This window comes from Phaseolus vulgaris, chromosome 5, assembly GCF_051622355.1.
Source record: "Phaseolus vulgaris cultivar YP4 chromosome 5, ASM5162235v1, whole genome shotgun sequence".
NCBI classification, from domain to species: domain Eukaryota; kingdom Viridiplantae; phylum Streptophyta; class Magnoliopsida; order Fabales; family Fabaceae; genus Phaseolus; species Phaseolus vulgaris.
In genome coordinates this window covers 13,958,965-13,981,188 of record NC_143502.1, presented here as the reverse complement: position 1 = coordinate 13,981,188, position 22,224 = coordinate 13,958,965, and the positions used below count along the sequence as shown (strand labels likewise).

General features: G+C 44.6%; 1 protein-coding gene across 1 annotated transcript; it reads right to left on the bottom strand.

Annotated features, from left to right (window-relative positions):
- Nucleotides 1-1,128: 1,128 nt before the first annotated feature.
- On the bottom strand, nucleotides 1,129-3,857 carry PRA1.H (prenylated RAB acceptor 1.H). Its single transcript, XM_068643586.1, has 4 exons — nucleotides 3,385-3,857; nucleotides 2,426-2,562; nucleotides 1,533-1,604; nucleotides 1,129-1,443 (listed from the first exon to the last, which is right to left on the bottom strand). The coding sequence occupies exons 1-4, from the start codon at nucleotides 3,768-3,770 to the stop codon at nucleotides 1,373-1,375; spliced, it is 666 nt and encodes a 221-aa protein (XP_068499687.1). The 5' UTR covers nucleotides 3,771-3,857; the 3' UTR covers nucleotides 1,129-1,372.
- Nucleotides 3,858-22,224: the final 18,367 nt, after the last annotated feature.

The window sequence follows — 22,224 nt, the reverse complement described above, 5'->3', positions numbered from 1 at the left end:
CGAAAGAAAAAATAATTGAATTTGTTTCATTAAGAGAAAATATAAAAGAAAGAAAAATATATGTATTTAATAATATAAATATTCAAATTAAAAAAAAATATTTCTATCTTTCGCAAAATAATTAACTCTTTTCTCTATTGAAATTTGGATGGATATAAAGTAGATGAAACAAATAGTGTAAACTCCTGTCCTTTTTATGTGTGCTGTCAGTCTCCAAACAAAGAAATGAGTATAGGCTGCCTTCTTCGCCATCTTCAATCTTTTCCTCTGTCCTTTATAAAGTTATGCTTTGTGAGATTGTTTTTATTCAAAGATGAATACATGTTTACATGCGATGTTAAACATAAGAAAACACTATAACACTGACATTGGTGGAGGAAACAGATATTCCAATATGAATCTAAATATGCACAAAATGAACTTCAAGTTATTTATTGCCACTAGAAATTTCTCAGTTAGCCCTTTATACTTATCAAAAATGATAAATGAGTTATAAATAAAATAGAGGAAGAAAAATGAAAATAGAAATAAAGGAGAATAAAATAAACTTAAGCGTATGTTTAAATGCAAAAAAACAAGAGTGAGAAATTTTGATCATTTACTTGGAGTGAGTGGGTAAAACTATTTTTCGTAAATATGTTATTCCTTTTAGGTTATAAAAAGGATTTAACTATTAAAAAGTAAAACCAAAAAACAAACAGATATCCCTGTTACACTGGTTTTAAAAGGATAATAATCTCTTTCTCAATCATACAAAACTAATTTGAAGTTTACATGTTAGACTCGATTAAACACCCATTTCAATAATAACAACAACAACAATAATAATAATAATAATAATATATCTCAAACATATATTAATTTAAAACCCATTTATACTATGTTTAAGCAACAATTTTTTAAGACCCTAATATAAATTGGAACACGGGCTCATACACGCATACATATAACATGCTCAGTCATGGATAAATGAGCAACTGAAAAGGATCTATCCTTGTTCAATTGTCCAATTGTCGTTAGGAAATAAGAAAAGAATTAGAAATGTGGAATGGCAAACAATAGTGTGCTTAACCCATTACGAATCATCCAAAAGCTCAATTCCAGTTGTATAAACTCAAGCGTTATGAATAAATTAATAATCTCAACAATTGATATATTTGATAGCTCATCATTTATTCTGAACATTGATTACTGTTAAGCCAAACAAAAAATAATCCAACCTCTTTACAGTGCCTGATTTTCTGTACGAAAGTCCTGTCCCTTAAAATCTACAGTGTAACCCCCAAAATCTTCTATACCAAAGGCTCTTGAATCACTGAACTAATACGTGCTAGATAAAGGTAAGTGCATCATAGTTTGTTTGATTAACCAACTACCTACTTCTTCCCACTGAAGGTTGCTTTACAGGGCTCAACTTCCGAAATGCAGCATGAAGTATCACGCCTGCATAGATTTTTTTATAACTTAATAATCCGTTGTGGAATTTGAAGGGAAGAGGTTAGGAATAAGAGTACAGAAGTAGAAAGACTAACCTGCATAACTGACGCATATGGCACAAAACAGAGCCATTTGAACATTAGAAAATATCAGAATAACTGCGGTTGCTGCAAAAATTGAGATTGAGAAACAAGAGTTCCAATTAACCTTGTGCATATCAAATTAAGAGATATATTTCCAGCATCTAAAGCAATGTGCTGTAAAGAACAAGATGTTCCGGCCACATGAGCTTCGTAGAAGACATTTCTACTGTGCAGCCAAATACATAACATTCAAAATTTTCTATTCATGTATAGGAAGGTGAGTAAATTTCTTCATTTTTATTGGTGGGGATGATGGATTATGCATTGGGTAAAACAACAGCTTAAGCAAAGTCTAGGCAACACATGTCATTTGAATTTTATCAATACCCAAAAATGCATTGAAAAATCATAAGAAAAAACAACAATTTTGTTTTTCAAGTAAATTCAATAAAAAAATATAAAACTTCGACAAGTTTTTAGGTGTTTCTTGTGCAGTTTTTCAGTGAAACTCGAATTTCACCTCAATAACCTATATTCCTCTTTAATGTACACCTCTATTATGCAGTTAGTTAGGTAAAACTTCAATTCAAATAAAAAACCAGTTGATACTCAAAGTGATAAAAACAAAGAAGAAAAAGGGCCTGTTTGATTCCCTTCTCCCTCGGGAAACTACATTTAAGTTTTGTACCCACAAAAAAAACTTTATTATCTAGATTATATAGATAAACTTCAAATATGATTGAGAAACAACTTTAGAAATATTTAAAGACTTCAAATCAGATTGAAAATCAACACTGGAAACATTTCAGAAAGTGCATCTAAGCATTGTCCTAATTAAAAACCAGTTGATAATTACTAAAACACAAGAAAAAACAAAATCTCTCCTGTAGGAAATGATTGCTCACCACATTGGGCAAGACGAATCAAACACTGGCGAGTTAAGGGATACTGCTCCAATCCCCATCTGTGGCTACAAAACTTGAAGAAATCCCACAACGCCAAACACAATATCAACCCAACAAGAGCAACTGGCATCTTATACCTGCAGCCGGAACAACCAAAACACAGAGTTCCATTGGACCAAATAGCAAGGCATAACAATAGCCACATTAAATTCTCCAATTCATTCATTAAGCAAGAATAACACCAAAGTTCTGTTTAGATAAACTTCTTCAGAAGTGTTTATAGAAGAAAAAATAAGGAGGTAAAATGATTCAGCTTCTCTAGCAAGCAAAAATCAACCTATACACCTCAGCTTTTATTAAAAGTTAGATGATATATTTTCTATAAAATGAAGACCGGTTACAATACACTAAAATTACTCAATACATAAATTAAAGGAAAAAAAAAACAGATTATGCATTGTAGAGCTAATCCTTCAGGTCGAAATATGAAAGGCAATTTTATACAGTCATCTAATCTAACTAAAAAAGACCATATACAGAAAGTTTCCGATTTTTATAATAACTAACTAAAAATCATACCAAAGGTCATTTCCAATTGGTTGACTGTGTTTATAGTGACAATGTATAGTCATTAACCTCTGAGTTAAAATCAACTTTTTGGAAAAATCAAGACAGAAAATTCTTATAAAAAAAAAATTAGCTTACATTCCCAGTTTTTTTCCTGTACATGTGGCCTATAAGTTAATTTTAATTTCCTTTATGTTTTTCCCTACAGAAAAGTTTATCTAATCAAGAGCATTCAAAAATTGAAGAGCCTAGTTTCACCAAACAAATCATATAATCCCATTTCAAATATGCAATTTCAAGAACCTAATTTCACTAAACAGACCACGGATTCTCCAATTAAACCAAAAATCTTGATATTAACAAATAGGTTGAGAGCGTGAGCGAGAGCGTACAGAGTGCAGGCGAAGAAAAGGATGAAGAGATAGGCGTAGTTGCGGGCGTAGCGCTTGATGTTTTCCTGAACCCTGAGGCGCACCTGGGAGGAGGAGGAAGGGAAGGAGTAGGAGTTGGAGAAAGCGAAGAAGGAGCGGGACCAGGAGGGAGTGTCGGCGGCAAAGTCATCGGCGGTGAGCTTGGCGAAGGGGTTGAGAGTGAAGAGGGAGAAGAAGGCGAGGAGGCGGGAGAAGAGGCTGCCGGCGGCAGAGGAGGGGGCGGGAGAGGCGGCGGAGGAGGCGGAGGTGCGGTGGTCGAGGATTTCGAGGTAGCCGGTGTCGCGGAGCCACGACTCGAAGGCGGGTTCCGGAACGCTAAGAGCTAAAGGGTTGGAAGAGAACACCATCGTTTCGCTGCACTCTTCTTTGAAACCATACACACACCTCTAACTAACTAACTTCTTCACACCTTGTTTGTTTGGTTAATAAATTCTAAAAACACTTTTTATCACTCTCTTTTTAATGCATTCTTAATTACAATTTATTAAAAACCATACATTTAACTTTTTATTTTATGAATGTCTCTTCATTTTATTCTAAATTTTAATTTTTATGTTTGATTTCAATTTCAAGACATGATTTTGAAGTTTTTTTTTAATTTATTTAATACATAAGATTTGCTATATTATATTTATTTTACTTAAAAACTAAAAGACCCAAATTACCTTTGAATTACCTATTGAGATTTATGTAAAAAAATGAGTTCACGAACATATTTTCAAGAATCTAACATTATAATCTTAAAATTTTGGTTGCTTATTAGACTCACTTAACATTGTATATATTAAACTCATAGTTATTGTATTTTTTTTAATTCATTCATAGTATTTTAATTTAGTATTATTACGTACGGATCACAATCACCCTTTCTCATTAACACTGACTTTTCAAGAAATCAGGAATGGAAATGTATAAAAAATAATATTAATAAACCTAAATAAATAATGACAAACTTTATTATAGTTGTGTTAATATTTTGTCATATAATCACATGACCATTGCTGAAACTATTAATTGTCCTTAAAAGATCTAAAATATTCTACCTACATTTTCCATTTGATATAGTTTTTTTCTTTTAAACTTTAATTTCCTTAATAATACATCATGTTTCCTAGATACATATAAAAAAAATACTAAAAATCTTCAAACAGGTTTTATGTGATTCCCAGTATAACACTAATTTTGGTGGATTTCTTTGTTATTTGTTATTTTTATATGTTAATCTTGATTTTGTTTTATTGGATTTTGGTCAAATAAAGAAAAGGTAGGATATTTATAAAGACACTCTGACAATCAAGTAAGTAAGACGTATTAATGAGTCATAAATATTATTGAATCTAATCTCTACATATTCCTATGTTACTATTAATCTCTACGTATTAATGTCTCATTAATGAGCATGTTATTGGAGAAGCTTGTTTAGACCCAATCTCCACATTAATCCTATGATAATGGCTTACTTAAGGGTTTGATTCTTAATTAAGACATTGTCCTTATATTTTGACCAATGAATGTTTAATACTATATAAGGCTGAGATGATGAGTCTGTTGACATTCCTCTGTCTTGCTTGATTGATAGGTTGAGGAACCAGGTTTCTTTGGTCAAGAGGCATAGGTTCCGACTATCCAAGGTATCAGATGGTGCACTAGTCCCCTAGCTCGAATGTTCGAAGGGTTGTAGATCTTTCGTGAGAATTGAAAGTGATCCGATCGGTCATCGGTAGTCGATGACGTCAGCAGCAGATAACCACATGGACCACTCGCTGGGGGACACGTGGATCAGGTGGCAGAGTAATCATGGAGGAGATTCCCCGGTATGGAGATTGGTGATCAGTAACCGAGTGGCCACCGACAGATCAGTTCCAAGATAAACGGGGGACACGTGGATTAGGTGGCAGAGTAATCATGGAGGAGATCCCCCGGTATGGAGATCGGTGGTCAGTAACCGAGTGGCCACCGACAGATCAGTTCCAAGATAAACACCCGGGGGAGAACGCGAGAAGCAATAGAGCACCGATCAGTCATCGGGTGCATGGTCATCGGGGTTTCGTGTTACACGCAGTTAAACTGGGACTGAGATTCCCAGCGAGAGCGTTACGCATGGACCTCGCATGATCATACCTCAGAGAAAGAAGAGCTCCTCGTCGGTATAGCTGTGCACGAGAGTGGCCTGAGGGAGTCAGTAAACTGGTCAGTGATTGGTTACTCTCTCAACCCATTACGTGCATGGCATCGTGAAGGGGAAATCATGTATGCAGAGAGCAATGCTTGGTGAGTGTGCCTAGTCCAGCCACACCTGGCGTTCTCCTGGGAATGTGCGATTTCACCCAGATGGAAGAAACGCGCTAAGTTACTCTGCAAGGGAATAACTTAGGCGCACAAAGAGATGCGCTAGAGCCCTTCAGGTGGTGGCACGTGCACGGTTAGATGTGAGTTGCATGCCTCCACGTGTCACTGTCTGAGAGGGGCGCGACCCAGATAAAGGTGCACTTCGTGTCGTGAAAGGTACAAACAGAAAACCCAGACACCCACGACACTGACTGTGGTACGTTTTCGTACAAAAGCATAACAGAATTCTGACACACGCAGAGAACAGCGTAGCAGAATTCTGTTAGGCACAGACACAGAGGGAGATAAAAAGGGAATCAGAGAGAAATACACACACACTGTTTTACACACATTATTTTTCTAGTGATTCTGTGATCTAACTTGAGCGTCGGAGTGCAAACGGCCGCTAGAGGCGTTGTCTGTGTGTTTGCAGGTTGCGTTCGGAGTTCCCAGAGGAGGAGGTTCTAAGAGTGTTCTTGCAGATAGCACAGTTGCCATAGGCGGGTCAAGCAAGCGACAAGGCAATTCCTCCACGCTCGAGTTGTCGGCAGGATCATTTGGCGCCCACCGTGGGGCACGTATAAAAGGTGATTCCCAACCATAGTTTGTGTTGGTGGTGCTTCGAGTGTTTTCTGTTCGACTGCTCGCTATCGCAGTCGACTCCTGGAGTTTTCACCGTTTGTTTGGAGTTCTTTGAGCTGCTGAGTTTGCTGAGGAAGGATGAGGACAATGCGCTCCAGTTCAGTTGCGCCATCAACCGACGAAGATACTGTGTCCATGACGCAAGTGATGGACATGATGAGGACGCTGCAGGAGAACGTGGCTGCATCGCGTTCTGAGCAGGAAAGGATGCACGAGGCGCTGGTGGCCTCGCAAGCAAGGAACGAAGAGCTCAACAGGATCAACGAAGAGCTGCGCAAAGCCCTTCAGGAGCGGGAGGAGCGTGCGGCAGGGGACAGATCTGCACCCCCATCCCCACCACGCAGCTTTCGTATGCCATTTTCCCAAGAGATCATGGACTCGGTAGTCCCGGCTAACACTGTGGCAGTGAAAGCGTCTTTCACTGGGGTGGAGGACCCTGAAGCCCATCTCACGGCGTTTCATACTCAGATGATGCTCTCAGGGGGCTCAGACGCGGTGTATTGTAAGGTGTTCATGAGCACTTTGAGCGGAACGGCGTTGGACTGGTTCGTCAGTATACCCACTGGCCACATTACCACGTTGCAACAGTTTTCCAAGATGTTTGTTGAGCAGTACATAGTGAACAAGGCGCCACCTTTGGTGTCTTACGACTTGTTTGATATAAGGCAGTACCAAGGGGAGTCCTTGAAGGATTTCCTGAACAGATTCGGAGCTCGGATAGTCCGTTTGCCAGGAAAGGACGAAGAGATGTTTGTGCACGCCTTCAAAAAGGGCGTGTTGCCTGGGCCTTTTAATGAGTCGCTCATCAGGCACGTTCGCCGAAATCCGGCGACGTGCTGTGGCTCACATCGCCGCCGAGAGCGAGGTCACCGAGAAGAGAGGAAATGTGGCCCCAGCTAAACCGCGCACCCAAGCAAGGGTACAGCCTCAGAGGGTAATGGAGGCGGCGGCGGGAAAGAGGGATCAAAGGACGCGTCATCCTTACGACCGTAAGAAAAATAAGAGCAATGGACCAGGGCGCTCCAGGGAGAGTAATCGCCCCCCGAGGTATGAGTTTGTGATGGGTTTGGCTGATTTGATCGCCATCCCAAACATAGCTGCCAGGCTCAAAGTGCCTGAGAAAACGGCGGAGAAGATTTTGGGGCCAAAACCAGACGCATGGTGCGAGTTCCACAAGAGTTTTGGCCACTCTATCAATTCGTGTTTGGCTCTGGGGCACCAGCTCGCCGAGCTGGTCAAATGTGGTTTCCTGAAGGATTACTTGCTAGAGAAGCAAGCGGACCAAGCATCAGGGTCTCAACCGGAGAGCAGCGGAGGGCAACAGCACGAGGTGCCTATTCACGGCGAGATCCACACCACAGCTGGCGGATTCTCTGGCGGGGGGTGCACAGCGTCGCAACGAAAGAGGTACGCGAGGTCGATAATGTCAGTGGAAGTCTTTGAGGATCACTCGCCCGACGTGGACATCACGTTCACCAAGGGGGACCGCAGGGACGTGGTGCCTCACGACAACGACCCCATTGTGATCTCGCTTGTCACGGCGGAAAGGACCGTCCACCGGGTGTTGGTCGACCAAGGAAGCTCAGCAGATGTGATGTTTTGGCCAACCTTTGAGAAGTTGCAACTGTCCCCTGATCAGCTAAGACCATATGGGGGCTGCTTGTACGGTTTTGCTGGCGACCAAGTGGAGGTGAGGGGTTATATCGAGCTGAGGACGACCTTCACTGACGGCTTGGCCTCACGAACGGAGAAGGTCAGGTACCTTGTTGTAAACGCCCCGTCAGCATACAACATACTGCTGGGGAGGCCAACGCTCAACAGAACAGGAGCTGTGCCTTCGACAAAGCACATGAAGGTCAAGCTGCCGTCTATGGAGGGTATGATCATCACTATTTGCTCCGACCAGAAGGAGGCGAAGAAGTGTTACGAAAACAGCCTCAAGAACAAGAGGTCTGTGTGCCACGTAACCACAACGCCTCCCCCTGGCGTGGAGCCGAAGCGCGAACCCCGGCGAGCTTCGGATGCGGCGTTAGAGGTGGTCGCCGAGGGCGATGTGCCGATGGGGAATGTAGAGGCGAGGTCAGAGAGAAACTGCTCGGAGGCCGCCAGAGAAACCGGTATCGCGAGGGCGCTGATCGCCAGCGAGAGGAAACCTCAGCCAGTGGAGGAATGGCTCGAGAAGGAGATCAGCGGGAAGGTGTTTAAGTTGGGAAGAACCCTGGATAGCAAGACGCAAGACCAGATCGCCGAGGTAATAAGTAGACACTTGGATGCGTTTGCGTGGGCTGCTTCAGATATGCCGGGGATCGACCCCGATTTCTTGTGCCATCGTTTGGCAATGGACCCCCAAGTCAGGCCCATCTGCCAAAGAAGAAGAAAATTCAATGAGGAGAAGAGACAGACGATCAAAGAAGAGACGCGGAAACTACTTGCAGCGGGCCACATCAGGGAAATCCAATATCCAGAATGGCTCGCTAACGTTGTCCTGGTCAAGAAGAGCAGTGGAAAATGGCGGATGTGCGTTGACTTTACAGACTTGAACAAGGCCTGCCCGAAGGACTCTTACCCTTTGCCAAGCATTGACGCCCTAGTAGACAGTGCATCAGGGTGCAAGCTGCTCAGTTTTCTGGATGCCTTCTCGGGGTACAACCAAATCAAAATGCACCCCATGGACGAAGAGAAGACCGCCTTCATGACGGAAAGGTCATGCTATTGCTACAGGGTAATGCCCTTCGGGTTGAAGAATGCAGGGGCCACATACCAAAGGCTGATGGACAAGGTGCTCGCGCCCATGCTCGGAAGGAATGTGCAGGCATACGTCGACGACATGGTCGTGACGTCCCTGGAGAAAGACAAGCACATCACAGACTTGGAAGAGTTGTTCATCACAATAGCCAGGTACAAGCTCAAACTGAATCCTGAAAAGTGCGTTTTTGGTGTAGAAGCATGGAAATTTCTGGGGTTTCTTCTGTCAGAGAGGGGAATTGAGGCTAACCCCGAGAAGTGCGCCGCCATTTTGGCAATGAGGAGCCCCGCCAATGTGAAGGAGGTGCAACAACTCACGGGGCGGATGGCCGCCCTGTCTCGATTCGTATCGGCAAGCGGAGAGAAGGGCCACCCATACTTCCAATGTTTGAAGAGGAACAACATATTTGTTTGAACAAAGGAGTGTGAGGAGACCTTCGTAAAGCTCAAGGAATATTTGGCGAGCCCTCCAGTTCTGTGAGCCCCAAGGCATAACACCCCTCAGGCTGTACTTTGCCATAACTGAAAGGGCGATCAGCGCAGTGCTAGTGCAGGATCAGGACCAGACCCAAAGGCCTATATATTTCGTTAGCAAGGTGCTGCAAGGCCCAGATGTAAGGTACCAGGCCCTAGAAAAGGCAGCATTAGCGGTTGTATTCTCGGCGAGGAGATTGCGTCATTACTTCCAAAGCTTCACGGTACTGGTGATGACTGATCTGCCAATCCAGAAGGTTTTGAAGAAGCCCGATGTGGCTGGAAGGATGGTGAAGTGGGCGGTCGAGCTTTCGGAGTTCGACATCAAGTATGAACCCCGGGGATCGATCAAAGGGCAAGTCTTCGCCGATTTCGTGGTCGAGTTGTCCTCCGAAGTGGCACAGAACGCCGAGGGTGACTTTCACTGGGTACTCTCTGTTGATGGGTCGTCCAACCAGCTGGGCAGCGGGGCTGGGGTCATTTTGGAAGGGCCCAACGGAGTGTTGATAGAGCAGTCATTGAGGTTCACTTTCAAAGCAAGCAACAACCAAGCAAAGTATGAGGCTTTGATCGCTGGAATCCTGCTGGCTAAGGAAATGGGGGCGAGAGTGCTGATGGCCAAGAGCGACTCACTGTTGGTCACAGGACAAGTAACTGGCAAGTTCCAAGCCAAGGACCCACAGATGGCAGCCTACTTGGAGTACGTGCAAGAGCTAAGAAGATCTTTCGCTTCATTTGAAGTGGTGCACGTGCCAAGAGAACAGAATGCCCGAGCTGACTTGCTAGCCAAGCTCGCCAGTTCGGGCAAGGGGGGTAGGCAGAGGACTGTCATTCAAGAAACTTTGAAAGCGCCTCGAGCATTCGTGGCAGACCACCAAGTTCTCCATGTTTGTAGATCAATGGGAAGACCGGCGAGAAGTCATAGATCCCTAACGCAGGAAACTCTGAGGGCGCCGAGGGTCAGAGCGCGCCCAGCGGAAGGGGCAAGATCGATGCAGATTTGCGCTGTCCACGAGCTAGAGACGTGGATAACGCCTTACCAACGTTACTTAGCGGATGGTGTGCTTCCAGTTGATTCAACTGAGGCCAGAAAAATAAAGAAGAGCTCCAGAAAGTTTACCCTTATTGACGGCGAGCTGTACAGGTTTGGATTCACACACCCCCTCCTTGTATGTATACACGGAGAGAAGTGCACGAGGATTATGGCTGAGCTCCATGAGGGAATTTGCGGGAGCCACATTGGAGGTCGATCGCTGGCGACAAGGACTATCCGTGCAGGCTATTACTGGCCCACGATGAGAGAAGATTGCAAGAGATACGCCCAGCGTTGCAAGCAATGCCAGCAGCACGCCGATTGGCACAAGGCACCCCCAGAAGAGCTGAAGTCGATTTACAGCCCCTGGCCGTTCCATACTTGGGGAATTGACATTCTGGGACCCTTCCCATTGGCGATCAGGCAGATGAAGTACTTGGTAGTGGCGATTGAATACTTCACCAAGTGGATCGAAGCGGAGCCAGTGGCCCAGATCACCGCACACAGGATCGAGAGCTTTGTATGGAAGAACATAGTGTGCCGGTTCGGTGTGCCTAAACGCCTGGTGTCAGACAATGGGACTCAGTTTGGAAGTCACCTCTTGAAAAAGCTGTGCGAAGAGGTGGGGATACAACAGGTGTTTGCATCCGTCGAGCACCCACAGACGAATGGCCAAGTGGAGTCTGCCAATCGGGTGTTGCTGAGAGGTTTAAAGAGAAGATTAGAGAAAGCTAAGGGATCGTGGGCTGAAGAGGTACCCCGCATAGTTTGGGCATACCATACCACTGAGCAGTCAGGAACCCACGAGACCCCCTTTAGTTTGGTTTATGGATGTGATGCGATGATTCCAGTCGAAATCCAAGAAAGCTCACCGAGATTCCAGAACTTCGTGGCGGAAGACTCGAACGAAGAAAGAAGAATGAATCTGGATTTGCTGGATGAGGTCAGGGAGGAGGCGAGAGTGAAAGCCGAAGCAGTAAAGAGAAGAGTTGAGCGAAGGTACAACTCTAAGGTAATGTCAAGGCAGTTTAGAAGCGGCGATCTGGTGATGAGGAAGGCCCATCAGTATGAGATGCAGAACAAGTTATCGCCCAAGTGGACGGGACCGTTCAGAATAACCGAGGCGCTCGGGAGTGGCGCCTACCGCTTGGAGACGTTAGAAGGAGGGGCGATTCCTCGCACTTGGAACGCCACACATCTCAAGTCGTGTTACAGTTAAAGCCTTGTAAGTAAAGACGAATATGAAGAGATTTGAATAGTTTCTGTTAAAACAATTTCAAGGGGGCACTCTTTTTTCCCTAAGGAGGGTTTTTAATGAGGCCACCCAATAAAGAAGAGTTTTTCAAAGTTTAAAGCTTCTATGTTTGCATGCTTATGGCTTCGAGAGTTTTAGAAAAAAGGCCTTATTACTCGTGTGTGATCTAGGGCAACAGTAAAATCGTATTGCATGCTCTCAGTTAAAGTTTTAAAGTCCCCATCGTTTTTCGGCGATCGGCGGCATCAGTTAAAAGTTTTAAAGTCCCCATCGTTTTCGGCGATCGACGACATTAGTTAAAAGTTTTAAAGACCTCGTCGTCTTTTGGCGATCGGAGGCACCAACAATGATTAAAGACCTCAACGCCCTCGCGCGTCTTGAGGCGAGAAAGAGATAAAGTCCTCCTCGACTTTGTGCGAGTGCAGGCGAGAACAGATTAAAGGACCTCTCTGCACCAGCAGATAGAGGCAAGATTAAAAGTCCTCAGTGCATCCAGGGGGGTGGAGATGTACACCCTGGGCAAGTTGAGGCACCAGATAAAGTCCTTCTCACCTTAGAGTGAGTTCAGGCAAGATAAAGTCCTTCTCACCGAGTGAGTTTAGGCAAGATGAGCTGAAAAGTCAGGGGTGTTTGTGACCTTAAGTGGTGGGAAGGGAAGGAAAATGCCTTTCCCCCTTTAAGTGAAACATCAATATTGACCCAGTAAGACCAGATCATTGTTCTGAAACTCAGGGAGGTAGAGAAGGATCCGAAAGGCGCCTCTACCCCCAGATGAGGGAACAATGATCAGGTCATGAAAAGAAGAAAGGTAACATCGCCAGAACCTTATGGCGTGAAAGTTGAGACAGTGAAGGGGTTGTGCGGCGAGTACCAGATCAGAAGAGTTCCGGGCGATGACAGAAGTAGGGGGGATTTCACTTGGCAGATCAGGTAAACTGTATTTTAATACTAGTTTGAGTCAGAACCTGCTGCCTAGTAAGTGATTTTATGTTAAGATTTGTTGCCTTAAGTTCACAAGTTTTATTGAACGTCATCGCCGAAGAGTTGATAGTTGCTCAAGTTTACTTTGAGTTAACAGTTTGCCAAGTTTGTTATAAGGGTAAACAATTTGCTCGAGTTAAAAGCGGTACATGGAGGGTCAAGTTCAAGTATTGCTGAGTTCACGCAGTTGAGCAAGTTTAGCCAAACAAGGTATCACCTCTGACGATCGATGTCCTCTATGCACTTAGCGCTAGTGCGACAGAGAAGCAAAGTGAAGTACGAAGAACGATGACTGATGAGTTGTCGGTGGGTACGCTGCCCGAAGAACGTTGACTGATGAGTTGTTGGTGGGTACGCTGCTTGAAGAACGATGACTGATCAGTCTTGCCTTGTCGGAGGAAACTTTTCCAAACAAATTCTTACACAACAAGCTGAGGCAGAAAGACTACGCCTAGTCAGTCATCCAGTACAAAGCTATGCATAAGAACTGTTAAATACAAAGCTAAGGGAGTAGCTAGTCGTGATCAAGTAGAGGCCAAGATCAAAGAGTACAAGATCGCGCTAAACCTAAGCTAGCTAACAGTTAGACGTGTGCATAAAGAAAGATGAAGCTCAAGAAAGTACAAGAGAAGAAGCTTATAGCTGAAACGAGTATGTATTCACACCAAGTTTTATACAAATTCCAAGTACAAAAAGTTGTGCAGAAGTATAAAATTCCAAAAAAGAAAAAGAGCTCAAGGAGGAGGAATGAGCTTTCCATCCACCACTTCATGATAAATGTTGAACTGTGAGAGGTCCAAATCCGGGAGAACGCATTGGATCTGCTCGAGCGCCAGCTCAAATCCGTCAGCAAGGGCTTCAACACCCACACTCATAAGGTCGGCGTTCTCAGCTTCTAATTTTTGCTTTGAGGCCTCCGCAGCATTTTTCTCGGTGGTAAGAGCAGCAATGGAAGAGGCAGCTTCTTCCAATTGGCCCTTTGCCTCAGACAGCTTGCTCACCACCTCCTCAAGCTTCTTCTCCCCAGTAGCGGCCGTTTCCCTGGTAGACTCGAGCTCCCCCACTAGTTGTGAGTTCAGTTGGCGTAGGGAGGAGGTCTCGGCCTCCAGGTGGATCACCTTGCTCCGCAGTTGCACCACCTCGCAGTCCAGAGAGTTGACGGCTTGCCCCATCAAGATCTTAGTCTTGATGGTCTCTTGGACCTGCGCTAGGTACTCTCCCCTGGCTTTTTCCACCATACCCCTCATCAGATCTACGGACCCTTGGGCAGCCTCAAAGTCACTTTGCAGTGACTCCTTGTCATGCTCAAGCTCCTTGATCCTCTTCTCCAGGATTAGTTGCTTGCGGTGCTGGGTGGAAAACACCAGGGAAAGCACTATCTGCTTAGCCAAGTGCCTGTCCACCTCCTCTCCGTTCCATTCGATAAGCTCCCGGTTGCGAATGAGCTGTCGGACCAAAGCAATGACTGGGTTGAAATTCTCATTGCTAGCTCCAGAGCCGCTTGGTCGCGAGCTGCCCCCACCACCTTCAGCAGTAGCAGTGGAGGTTGGTGGTGGTGGTGGCGATGCGAGAAGTCCCGGGGGATCCCCCGAGTGAGCAGAATCGACCCCAGCAGGTGGAGTGGATTGACCAAGAGCTTGGCCTGCTGGGGGAGGAGATGGAAGTGGAGCTGGAAATGGTGGTCGAGGAGCTGGAGATGGTAGTTGTTGGGGAGAGGGGAAGGATGTTGGCGCTGGGGCAGGTTGAGCAGAAAGAGGCGAGGCTGAACCTTCCTCTATCTCCACCACTTCAATCTTCCCAGGCTGAAGGGATGAAGCCCCCCAACCTCTGGAAGTTTCCTCTTGCGGTGTACAAGAAGAGAGCCAGAACTCTCCTCTTCGGTTGAGGGGGTAGGGGTAGCAGCAGCTGCGGCAGATGAAGGAAAGGCCTTCGCTAGCCTTCTTCTTTTCCTCACTGGCTCGGGGCCTTCAGTTGGCGCGACCGAGAGAGGAGGAGCTGCGATGGGTTCGGTGGTGGAAGAAGAAGAGCCAATCATCTTGGCGCCCTGGATTCGGGCAAGCTCCAGCAATGCCTTCCTCCTTTCCTTCCCTGAAGTCATGTCTACATCGAAGAAAAAAAAGAAGAGTTAGATGGCATAATTATGCAAGTGGGTCAAAATGTATGCATGAGTATGTGCAAGTATCCTAAGAGATGAAAGAAGAAGAGCCTACCTATGTACTTCTTCAGAGCCAACACATCAAACTCGTGTTTGATGAGAACAGTTGAGCTGTACTTTGCCCCTAGGAACAGCCCACATAGTTCGCGCTCGTAAGGGGCCATGACTTCGAGGCCACGGGGTTTCTTGAATTCAACTCCAGGAACCCAATAAAGGGGAAACCCCTCGAACAATGTTGGACTTTGCGGGGTAGCAGATATCATATAGAACCTGCCTTTCCAATCCTTGAAGGATTGCTGATACAGGCCCAAGAGCACCCGTCCAGCAACCCCGTTCAGGCTGACCCAGGACCTATCCCCGGGGTTCTTCGCCTCGAAAAAGTATAGGAATACATCTACGGAGGCGTTATGCCCGAAGTAGTTGCAAAGGATCTCGAATGCCCGTATGAAAGCCCAGGCATTCGGATGGAGTTGGCAGGGGGCGACATTTAGCTCCATCATCAGCTCCTTCTCAGAGAAGGTGAAGGCAGGCGTAGCTTCAACCTCTTGAAGATGGCGGAGTAGACGAAGGTGAAGGGCACCCCATTGGTGGCCCTATCATCCGCACAGATGGGCATCCCTCGAGGAGGAATGCATATACGGATGTTAAAATCGTTTTCCCTGTCGATGGCGCAAGAAGGCTCATCTGGGTCGTTGCTCAGAAGGGATTTGAGGTGACCCTGCGGTAGTAGGGCGGAGGTTTCGGCCAGCAACGCCAGGGGAGCCCAGTTGTAGACCCTGGTGTTGTCATGGTCGGAGGTTGCATCAGGTGGTGGCGGCGCCGGTGCACTTGCTGAAGGCTGTGCACCAGAGGACGAGGCGACGATTCGAGCGGTTTGTTTCAAGCGAGCCATTGCGAGGTAACTGCAATGGAGAAAAATGAAGGGTCAGAGGAACGGAAGAAGAGGAAATGATGAATGGTTCGGTGAAAAACAGAGGAAGGGAAGAAGAAAGAAATGTCCAGGCGAAAAAGAGGAAAAGGGAGAAGCAAAAAGCAGAGTGAGGGGCGCGAAAACCCTAGCGCGGGTCGAGAAGAGGAAAAACAGAGAAGATGAATGCATGATAATGAAAGGGACGAATGCAATCGGTGAAAAGAGCCTAAATAGACCAAGGAAGAAGAAAAACCATACCTTTGAGTGATCGCGAAAGGTTTGGAAGTAGAAAGCTTGAAGGAAGATGGGCGCGCAGAGAGGGAATTCGAAGTGAGCCTGAGAGTGTTGAAGAAGATGATGAAACAGTGAAAACGTGCGCCTATTTGAATAAGGTAAGCGCTAGCGACATTCCACGCTGGCCGTTGATGCGGCCACGTGTCGCAAGATTAAGGGAGGAAGTTGTAACGTTAAAAGGCAACACGTGAGGTGGCACGTGATGCGGACCTACTTGCCACGTGGACCGAGAGCGCGACCACTTAGTCTCTTCGCTGAGAACGAGTTCACAGCTCGAGACTAGGGGGCTTGTGATCCGATCGGTCATCGGTAGTTGATGACGTCAGCAGCAGATAACCACATGGACCACTCGCTGGGGGACACGTGGATCAGGTGGCAGAGTAATCATGGAGGAGATTCCCCGGTATGGAGATCGGTGGTCAGTAACCGAGTGGCCACCGACAGATCAGTTCCAAGATAAACACCCGGGGGAGAACGCGAGAAGCAATAGAGCACCGATCAGTCATCGGGTGCATGGTCATCGGGGTTTCGTGTTACACGCAGTTAAACTGGGACTGAGATTCCCAGCGAGAGCGTTACGCATGGACCTTGCATGATCATACCTCAGAGAAAGAAGAGCTCCTCGTCGGTATAGTCGTGCACGAGAGTGGCCTGAGGGAGTCAGTAAACCGGTCAGTGATTGGTTACTCTCTCAACCCATTACGTGCATGGCATCGTGAAGGGGAAATCGTGTATGCAGAGAGCAATGCTTGGTGAGTGTGCCTAGTCCAGCCACACCTGGCGTTCTCCTGGGAATGTGCGATTTCACCCAGATGGAAGAAACGCGCTAAGTTACTCCGCAAGGGAATAACTTAGGCGCACAAAGAGATGCGCTAGAGCCCTTCAGGTGGTGGCACGTGCACGGTTAGATGTGAGTTGCATGCCTCCACGTGTCACTGTCTGAGAGGGGCACGGCCCAGATAAAGGTGCACTCCGTGTCGTGAAAGGTACAGACAGAAAACCCAGACACACACGACCCTAACTGTGGTACGTTTTCGTACAAAAGCATAACAGAATTCTGACACACGCAGAGAACAACGTAGCAGAATTCTGTTAGGCACAGACACAGAGGGAGATAAAAAGGGAATCAGAGAGAAATACACACACACTGTTTTACACACATTATTTTTCTAGTGATTCTGTGATCTAACTTGAGCGTCGGAGTGCAAACGGCTGCTAGAGGCGCTGTCTGTGTGTTTGCAAGTTGCGTTCGGAGTTCCCAGAGGAGGAGGTTCTAAGAGTGTTCTTGCAGATAGCACAGTTGCCATAGGCGGGTCAAGCAAGCGACAAGGCAATTCCTCCACGCTCGAGTTGTCGGCAGGATCAGAAAGAAAAATCCATTTCTTTAGCTATGGATCGAGATCCACTTTGTACTAGGTATACCCATCTGGCCTAGGCTCAAGTGTTGAGATGTCACATCGTTTGTAAAGAGTTGTATCCTCCTTGTATAATGCTCGCATTTATGGTAGTTAGAACAATCGATTTGAAGCGTCGTGTCTTATAAATCGTTAGATTCCAAATAATCTAATGGTTGAGGGGTTGTGACGTTTGGTTACCTACGTCCATATTTTCCCTATAAATAACTGGTGGATTCAATGTTGGGTCCACCCTTGTCTATCTTTCTATCTCTAAGCTTTTGACAAGTTTTTGCTTGTTAAGGTAACGATGTCTTATTCTAGCTTTGTCTCTATTTCTGGAAAGTTTTCGGGGTTTTCAAGTGAGAGTGTTCGGGAACCAGATGTGGGAGTTGTGTTTATTTTGGACGCTAGTTCGGAGCGGAGTTCAATGCAAAGTGCCTCATTTATTTCAATGGAAGGAATGAAGAATATGTCACAATTTCTCTAGAAAAGGTTGACCCCTGACCTTGTTGTTGGAGAGGCAACGTAGAGGGCCGAGGAGAAATGGAGTCTAAGGAATGGCTATGAATGGATTGATTACCCAAAAACTCCCTACCCGAACTCTCTTGCGTGTCTACTTGTCTCCGCGTCCATGGGACGACAACTTAGACAGTATGGGCAATTTTCATTAGCTTCTACCTTTTTTACCATGTTTTAAAATCATTGGATTTTTTCTTCTAATGCAAGAATTATGACTTCCATTAACATGAAAGGAAAATTTTACTTTCACAACCTCCGATTGAAAAAGTAGGGACTGGATACCGGGAATGATAAGAAGTTAGGGTTTAGGGTTTAGGCGTCAATGCCTACTCGGCTTCTCAAGTCGGTTCCCAACAACCATCCTCCTCATGACACGTAAAGAAATCACAAAAGAAAAGAGAAGTCCTTTCATCATTCTCGGTCCTCTACACGGTCATCGAGGAGGAGTGGCCACAGGATCGGGAGCTCTTCCACTCGCTTGCCCGATGGTTTCTTCATAACCAATATGAAATTGTCAGAGAAGTTGTCCTTTAGCTTGTCTAGTTCCAAACGGGAGTTATTCTAGCCAGCTTCTTTGGGTGCTTTGGCTGAAGCAACGGTGGAGCTTTTGACCCGCAAGCTATCAAGAATGTTCCTACTGTCGAGGTCATCAAGCTTAAGAAGGAGATTGCCAACTTGAGCCATTCTCTCCATGTTGCCCTTATGTTAACGCTTATTTGGGTGGCAAAGTGAGAACTCTAGAGGCCTACTCTCAATGCAGCATCAAGAAGAGGGCCCTAGAGGCTAGGGTTTCTCAACTATCAGCTAAGGAAGAGAGGCTTCAACATGAGATAAAGGAGCTTCATCAAAGCCTCACCGAATATGATGATCTTAGTTGATTTTAGATTGCACATTTTAAAGGTTTCGCTTTTGTTTAGATCTTGGATTTTAGCAATTTAAAGGTTAGAACCCTAAGAAGATCCCCACTGGACACGAACTTAACCAAGTGGTTAAGTATGAAGGTTCACTTCACAAGGGCAAAGAGAAAAACACAATTATATGGTGACAATGATGCAAAGGTGCAGAATTGAAGAGAACATAAAAGAGGAAACAAAACAAGACTAAAATGATAAAGAATGGTCGAATGGAAGGAACATTAAAGAACATGAAATGGAAATGGATAATGGCGCAAATAAAGAAGGAAAAAGATGAAGGGATGAAAAAAACTCATGGATTAGAAAGGGAATTCACACCACTTGGAGCAGAGGGACTCCAAGATGAGTGATGCAAGAGCCGCCACTTGAGATGTTACTCACTCAAGATAAGACCCAGAGTTGCCACTTAGGATACTACCCACCCAAGATAAGACTCAGATAAAAGGGAGTACTCAAACTCTCAATTCACTCGAGCAGAGTTTCTATATTTAAAATTTCAATGTGTAAATACATGGAGGAAGGCACCCTTTATATAAGAAGGAGTGACTTAGAGGGCAAGATGAGTGAAGGGTAGAAAAGGAAGGGGAGAGGGGCTTCCTAGGGTGTTAACCATGGTTAAAACCATCCCTTAGGCATAGCTTCTAGAAGTTAGGGCTACATTTTAACCCTAATGGACTAGGCACAAGCTAAAATGATAAATACACCCCTATTATACTAAATGAACCTACTCTAGCGTATTATACTATTTGGACCCCCAAAGTGAGCCCAAATTATTTACAACATGTTTTTATTTTTAAGAAGACCAGAAGAAAGAATAGGTGATGTTCTGGTGTATGCCCCGTTCTTCTTCTGGTATGGTCTATCAAATTTTTGGTGGGGCCTTGACTTGATTGCTGAGATGACTGCTCACCGTGTGAATTGTCTCTTGAGTCCTTAGTCATTTGTTTGTCTTCTTGGATTATATCATGCCCCCCATGTTGGAGAGAATTCGACCTCGAATTTGGAACTCCTGCAAATAATATAGTCAGTTTGTTCACATATAAGATATTGTGATTTGTGGTATGTGAAGTTAACTGATGTTCCTGAAGCGTGGGGAGTTCAAAAGGGGAAGTTCTAGATACAAGCCATGTTGGGAAAGAATATCTGGGGATGAAAGAACTTTTTGATAAAAATCCTCTTAGAAGGTGAGAACCTTTAGGAGGGGTTCGAATTTCATCCCAAAACTTTAATGGACTAAATGTCAAGTATTTAGATTTATTGGGTAATGAAAAAGAGAAGGAAGAAGAACACGTTGGAGGTGCAGTTTACAGTCTGGCACGGGTCAACATAATTGTTTTTGTAGTGTAAGGTGATATATTGTGACCCGATTTATTTCTTCTTTCGTCATCTTTTTCATTTTCTCTTTTGTTTTTCATTTTTATTTGGTCCTCATGAACTTCTTTGGGAGAAAAGGGATTTTAAGATAACCTTGTGCCCTTGGAAGTTAAAAGACATTTTGTTAGTTAGGTCATCATGTAAAACTTGGCTATCATATTGCCAAGGCATTCCCAAAAGAATATTTGTTGCTTCCATTGGCAAAACATCACGTAAAACCTCATCTTGATACTTTCTTACAGCAAAAGTTATGAGGACTTGTTTATTTACCATGATTTCTCCTTCAGCACTAAGCCACTGAAGTTTATAGGGCTTTGTATGAAAGATAGTGGGTAATCCAAGCTTCTCCACTACTCTTGTACTTGCCACATTAGCACAACTACCCCTCTTCTATTATCATGGAACATAACTTGTTGTTGATAAGGCAGCGAGTGTGGAAAATATTTTCTCTGTGTGTCATCCAAATGTTTTGGAATTGTTCCCAGCATTCGCCTTATCACCAATAAGTCACCTTCATAAGGAAATTCACATTCATTTTCACTAGGGGATTTTGAAGGGGAAGGGGGGGTAGACCGAGAAGATTGATCACTATGATCACTTATGACTATCCCCCCTTAACCATTATGGTTCATTTTGATGGACAGTTGGCAACTATGTGTCCAAAACCTAAGCATTTAAAACATTTAGTACTTGAGGTTTTGGTTGGCGATTTTGTCCTAGAAGGAGAAGGATGTTATTTTTGTGGAGTGGATTCTTTAGAGCAGTTGGAAGGATTATCTTGTTTTGAAAATTGATTTTTTCCCTTCCAAGTTGACTTATAGAAGCCATCATTATGAGTATTTTTGAAAGATGTTTTCTTTAAAAGTTGTGATTCAACCTTGATGGCTAGGTGAACCAATTTTTCCAAAGAGGTATACTCATAAAGTTCTACAACATTTTGAATCTCTCTTTTTAATCCACTCACAAAATGAGTAATCTTTGACTCTTCATTTTCATGAATATTAATTTTTGTCAAAGTTACTTCCAAATCTTTAAAGTATTCATCTATACTCCTAGGTCCTTGTTGAAGCCGTTGGAGCTTCAACAGGAGTTCCTTCCTATAATGAGGAGGAACAAATCACGTGCGCATCCATTTCTTTAAATCATACCAAGAGACCACGACTGACCTCTTGTTCAAACCAATGTCCATTACAACCTGATGTCACCACTGCATGGCATAGTCTACGAATTCTAGGGAAGCTAACTTAACTTTTTGGTCGTCATTGACCTCGTACACATTAAAAATCTGTTCTATTTTAGCTTCCCATCCTAGATACAAATTGGGCTCACTTTCCCCACTAAAGCTAGGTAATTTTACAAACGGAAAAAAAGGTTGTGGTGGTTGGTGTTGATGACGCCTCTCTTCAAAGTGATGCATTCTCCAATCTTGGTTGTCTTCTTGACTCCCATAGTGCATGTAGTTTCTAGTAGCTCTACACGGCTCCCATCTGCTTTCTCGAGTTTGTCTCACTTGAGCCTCTTCTAATCTTTGCAACCTTTCCGCTAGTTCCCTTATTTCCTCGTCTTTGTGGGCCATCCGTCTCCTAGCATCCGCAAGCTCTCCCAAAAGATGTGCCTTTTGAGGTGATTACGACTTTGAAGATTCACCTGAAGACAAATTAGCCATAATTTTTCACAAGGAAACAAACAATTAGTGAAAAACTACAAGTTAAACTCTCACTCTCATGTATCACTCAAGAAAGATTCACACTCAAAAGGGTCTACACTTGTAGAAACACCT